General features: G+C 44.0%; 1 protein-coding gene across 1 annotated transcript; it reads right to left on the bottom strand.

Moving 5' to 3' along the window:
* Positions 1–3314: 3314 nt before the first annotated feature.
* On the bottom strand, positions 3315–5952 carry LOC123440337 (1-aminocyclopropane-1-carboxylate oxidase homolog 1-like). The gene is made up of 3 exons (XM_045116908.1): positions 5417–5952; positions 4670–4991; positions 3315–3715 (listed from the first exon to the last, which is right to left on the bottom strand). The coding sequence occupies exons 1-3, from the start codon at positions 5950–5952 to the stop codon at positions 3509–3511; spliced, it is 1065 nt and encodes a 354-aa protein (XP_044972843.1). The 3' UTR covers positions 3315–3508.
* Positions 5953–6270: the final 318 nt, after the last annotated feature.

A 6270-nucleotide genomic window follows, 5' to 3' on the forward strand; every position in this document is an offset into this window, starting at 1 on the left:
ACCATAATATACTACATCATCCAAGAGAGAGGATTATTGATTTGTATGAGTCCACGAAACGTGAGCTCGAGGTGTTTCCCCACAATATCAAAGAGATGCGTGATCCACCAAATAAAAAAGAGAGAACATTATTTTGTTATTAACAATTCACAAAATTCTCTTTCTTTTCAGTATGTGGAGATGCAAAAAGCATACCTTGCTTCCCTCTTTCAAAGTTGGAAGGATGAGATCCAAGAACAAATATGGAGGACATGGAGTAGTACTACACAAGGTGCATATGTGAAGATTGATTTTCAGAAAGGCATCCAAGTACTCAATGATGTAAAACCCAAAAGGATCTTCCATTTTGGTGCACTCCGAGACCAAATGAAGTCGAGGACGTCTTCTCTCCAAGAGAGGGAGGATGATATGGACATGGTCGTGGTTAGTTACAAGTTCATACTTCGTGGAAATGTTAGTTGGAAGGAATTACTTAGTCGAATTAAACATTTGAAGTTTCCAAAGGTGAAAACTAAACTTATGCATTACATATACTATTTTCGTTGCTTGTTTGTACTAGCCTATTTTGTTTTTTGTGATGATCAGATAGAGTCGAGGACGACTCCTTTTCAAGATGGAGACGGTGATGAGGACATGAAAATCATTGAACCCTTAGAGTCGAGGACGACTCCTTTTCAATAGGGGATGATGATGAGGACACTATAACCATCGACAAGTCATCACCCATTTTAGGTCCAATGATAAGAAGTCGCGCTAAACTGATACGTGAAGAAGTGAACGCTAATTTAAGTTGACCTTGTAACCTTGATGGAACAACTTAGGTATCACATGGAAGAAATCCAACATCCTATGAGCTTTTGAAGGAACCGATTTCAAGAAAACAAGTTTCAAGTGAAGCTGATGCTGTCAGTTTTTACCTCTGATGTTTCATTGTTTCACACCCCATTTGGAGGAGATACGGGGTCATAGGGGTACATAACCAGAAGTTACATCAAATGTACTTTCCAATGCAAAAAACCTCACATCATTTGGAGTTGTGAGTCAAAAGTTATAGTCATTCTCGTAAAAGATGTCCAGGCTGTCAAGGCTTCGCGAATTTCCGAAGAGCTCTCCAACTCCCAAAGGTGACTGCTTATTCTCCCAAGGAAGCCATGCAAAGCTGATTACTTTTGAAATCTTTTCACACCTAGCTAAGGGGGGTTGTCTCTGCTATAAAACCCCATCTCCCCCATCCTTTTAGAGACCTTTTGTCAAACCTTTCAGCTATAAGCTTATACGGCAAGACTGCTAGAGATCCGAGAGATCCTTACTACCTTTGCTCTTGCGAGTTCATCCGGATTCACGAGAAGGAGCCTCTGATTCCCCTAATTCATGCTCTACGGTTACGGCCGTTTTGTGTGGGTTAGTCCTGTTCTGTGGTTCTGTGATTGTTCGAAGAGTGGGTTGGAGTTCTTGTAGCTCCGACCAGCCATCCCCAACGTACGTGTTGCATCCAACCTGATAGGTATAAAGCTAGTTATCCCTCCCGATTCGATCCTACGACGTGAAGATCAGGCCACCCTCGGGCTGAACTCGGTCAACGGGTTTGCACCTATCAGAATGGCCAGCAGCACGCGAGATCGGGGCCGGAAGGCGGCGCTTGAGATTGAGGCCAGCTGGCGGCATGCAAGCTTGAAGCGATCGGGGATGAGCAAGTGTTAGTGAGGAGGAAGGTGGTCGGTGAGCTGCAGGGAGAGAGATTCCTCATGCGTTGGTCGGGATTTGGGAGAACACACCAAAGGCTTGGCCGTGGAGGGTGAGATGGGGGACGGCATGGGGCGTGCAAGATCTGAGTGCTCGGTGGCACACGAGATCCGGAACGGCCAGCCGAACGCGAGATTGGGGTCGGCCGGTGCCGTTTGAGATCGAGTCCAGTTGGCGGCATGCAATCTTGGAGCGGCTAGGGACGATCAAGACTAGTAAGGAGGAAGGTGGTCGGCGAGTTGCAGGGAGAGAGATTCCTGATGCGTTGGTCGGAGTTTGGAAGAGCACGCCAAAGGCTTGGCCACAGAGGGTGAGATGAGCACTAGCGCAGAAAAGCTTAGCTATGGCGTCACAAAAATGGACCTGATGGCGTGGACATTCGACGTCACCAATATGACGCCACTGGCGAGATCGGGCCGGCCGGCGGCGGTTGAGATCAAAGCCGGCTGGCGGTATGCAAGCTTGAAGCCGCCGGAGACGAGCAAGAACTAGTGAGGAGGAAGGTGGTCGGGGAATTGCAGGGAGAGAGATTCCTGATGCGTTGGTCAGGGTTTGGAAGAGCATGCCAAAGGCTTGGCCGTGGAGGGTGAGACGGGGGACGACCTGGGGCGTGCAAGATCTAGGCGATCGGTGACACACGAGATCTGGAACGACCAGCCGCACGCGAGATTGGGGCCAGCCGACGATGCTTGAGATCGAGGACGATTGACAGCATGCAAGCTTGGAGCGGCCGGGGACGAGCAAGAGCTAGTGAGGAGGAAGGTGGTCGTCAAGCTGCAGGGAGAGAGATTCCCGATGCGTTGGTCGGGGCTTGGAAGAGCATGCCGAAGGCTTGGCCGCGGAGGGTGAGATGGGGAACGGCCCGGGGCATGCAAGACCTGAGCGGCCGGCGGCACACGAGACCAGAACGGCTAGCCGAACACAAGATTGGGGCCGACCGGCGGCTCTTGATATCAAGGCTCGCTGGTGGCATGCAAGCTTGGAGCGGCCAACCGGGGACGAGCAAGAGCTAGTGAGGAGGAAGGTGGCCGGCGAGCTACAGGGAGAGAGATTCTTGATCCGTTGGTCGAGGGTTAGAAGAGCACGCGAAAGGCTTGACCGCGAAGGGTGAGATGAAGGACGGCCTGGGGCGTGCAAGATCTGAGTGGCTGGCGGCACACGAGATCTGAAACAACCAGCAGCGCACGAGATTTGGGCCGGCCGGCTGCGCTTGAGATCGAGGCCGACCGACAGCATGCAAGCTCGGAGCAGCCGGTAACGAGCAAGAGCTAGTGAGGAGGAAGATGGCCGGCGAGCTGCAAGGAGAGAGATTCTTGATGTGTTGGTGAAAGAAGAACAGATCAACGATAATCAATCCCTTTCCACGTACCAAACAAATTTAGAAACTTTTGTTACAGCCGCTAAAATTCCGTGATTTGATTAGGTTAGCGTTATCATTCATGTAACCAAACACCTCCTTATTATTAACATCCTATCTAGTGATAAGACCCCCTTCATGCCATCAAAGAGGTTCTTTTCACCCCACAACACGTGATCCTCATGTTAGTGATATAGCATACATACAATAAGCGTTCAAATTAAAATTCTCACAAATTATTAAATAAATCATACAAATTATCCTTGTAAAGGAGATACATTGGCAACCATGGCTTCCCATAATATTTATAGTTTTTTATGTTTCCACTGCAAGAGGATGAAATACATAGTTCACCACCATTAGTTGGAACAATGGAGAAAATCCCAGAGAAAATAGCCCACACATGTTTTATAATTTATACTTCTTCATGTATTCCTGGAATATGACTTGGTCATAAATGGGATGATTATCTTCTGATAAAAGCTCCTTTATTGGCCCATATGGCCTATCAAGATCATCAGTGCTCAAAAAGCACGCAATTGAGATACGTGGCTGCTCAGTTGGTCTGAGGAGAACTCGGTGCTCCACGCTCTTGAACCCCCCGTTTGTAATAATCTACAGAATTGTGACAAGAACAAATAAGAAATTTGGTTTCAAACAACCCGTCATAGAGATTAATGACGGTTTATGGCATTATTGTTGTGAGTGAAAAGAATATTTAAGTTAAGCGTAGTTTAATTTATTAAACAAAATTATGCCAAATAAAAGTACTATTTATAAAGCTAGTTTTCTTAAACTTTGAAATTGTTTCAAAACCATCCATAAATCTTTAACAACAAATAAAAATCAATTTCCAAAAAAGTGACATCAACAACAAAATAAAAATATGCATGTGATTGGTCTAATATAAATTGGTAACGCCATTTCATATAGATTTTTCCGTATTTACAAGTAATAGTTTATAGTTTATGAACCATTCTAATATAATTTATAAATTCAAGACTAGAACTCGAGACAATGAAAGATTTGGAAATGTATTCAATCTTATATTATATCTCTACTGTTAGAAAGAGAAATACCAAGGATTCAGAAAAATACTCATATAATTTATAATTTATATATTGGCTTAAATACATTTATTATTATAAAATTGTAGACTATCAATAGAAAATTGTAATTTAAAAAATAGAACATAAGAAAACTTAGTTATGGTAGGAAGTAAATAAACAATTAAATACATTTTTCATATTAACGAGTGTCTTAATACTACCTCCGTTCCTACATATAAGGTGTATTGTTAAAAAAAAATCAAACTTCTCTAACTTTAAACAAGTTTGTAGACAAAAATATCAAGGTTTAGAATACGAAATCATTGTCACTAGATTCTTCATGAAATATATTTTATATTTTGTATATTTAGTATTGCAAAACATTAGATATTTTGTTGTAAAATTGGTTAAACATTGACAAGGTTTGACTTTTTTTAACTAATACACCTTATATTTAGGAATGGAAGGAATATATATAACTAATGTATATCAATTTGGTTAGGTGAAAATGTGATGGTACCTGCATCATGTCACCAATATTTGCCAGCAACGCACCCTTGACTGGAGGAACATCAATCCAAACATCTTGATGAAGAACTTGAAGGCCACCGACACTGTCTTGGAGGAGCAAGGTGAGAAACCCAAGATCGGTATGCTTGGTCCCACCCATGGTCAAATGTGGCTCTGGACATATCGGAAAATAGTGACACGCCATTGACCTTGCGTTGAAGCATCTTGTGGTCGCTAGATAATCACTTCCAAGACCTAAAGCTTCTGATAATAACTCAGACAACTTCCTCACAACTCCATCGATGCCTTTCATGTACCCTCTGACTTCTTCTCTGTACACTTCCACAATGTCATAAAAAAGATCGTTTCATCTTTATTATAAACAAAAGCACCATTTACTTTAGTTAGAAATAAATATTGAAGATTGATCTCTATTATATTAGAAAGGAAATTACATTTTTTTCCTTTCAGCATTGGAGTGGTATATTAATACTAAAGTAATCAAATTTAAAGTCATTTCTCCAAGGCTAGTTATTCTATTAGTAAGAAGAAACAAGTTATTCTAAAATAAAACACTTTCTCAAAACCATGAACTCAAAATGAAACAGCTAACCAAGTTTATCAATGACTTATAACTGTGTTCTACCAAAAATAGGATTCACTTTCCAAACTACTTTTTCTTTATTTTTCTAACATGGGAAAGCTAATATAAAAGTTAAAAAAAATCTAGTGTCTGAACTTCATTATAATGGATCACCTGCAGATTTGTGGTATTGCTTCAAAGCTAGCAGGGTCCTCAAGAACCTTGCAAGACAAGGTGTCTCTCCAGTCGGCCGGGGTCGTCACCTTGAAATCTCCATGAAAGCTGAAGAAGTTAACCTTCTGAGCGAAGTCCCGCGAGTACCACCTTGCCTTCTCCTCCCGAGGAAGCTCATGGAAAGCTCGGATACCTCTCTGGACTCCCTCGATGACGCCGAGAGGGATCCCATGGTTCACCAGCTGGAAGAATCCCCATGACTCGGCTGCTTTCTTCATCTCCTCCACGATCTCCTTTCGGCTCTCCGAGGAACCGAACCCGCTGAGATCAATCACCGGGAATCGAAGGCTGCGAACCTTGTGGAGACGCTCGTCGTCTTCGGGGAGTGAGGAGCTGAGGAGGCTCTCTGGAGGGTGTATGAACATGGTGGGAAGCTTTGTGACGCCGGCGTCGACGAGCCCTTTGACGCCGGCTTTGCTTTCGTCGAATGCTTTGATCTCCATCTCACGCTGGCTGTAATCCACAGCTGACGCCATGGCTTGTTTGAGCAAGAACAAGTTTGCAGGTGCTCTCTGCTCTGTTCTGCCCGTCTATATATAGGTGGAATCGGAAGCAGATTTTGAAGATATGTTGGTCTCATCGCCGGCCTCCGCTGCTGATGAAGCTTTGGTTTGCACGCCTTTTGGCAGTAGAACACGATCACGCGTACGTCCAGTGTGAGGTAGCTTGCTTAATTTGGCGCGAACTTAAACTTGTGCGAGCCGGGCTGGAGCGTTTGCCATTTCAAGTGTAGCAGAGGCATCGTAGCTGGTGGCACTGGCACCCATCTCCAGAGAAGGGGAACTTGGATTTCC

This window comes from Hordeum vulgare, chromosome 3H (genome assembly GCF_904849725.1).
Source record: "Hordeum vulgare subsp. vulgare chromosome 3H, MorexV3_pseudomolecules_assembly, whole genome shotgun sequence".
In the NCBI taxonomy this organism is placed as follows: Eukaryota; Viridiplantae; Streptophyta; class Magnoliopsida; order Poales; family Poaceae; genus Hordeum; species Hordeum vulgare.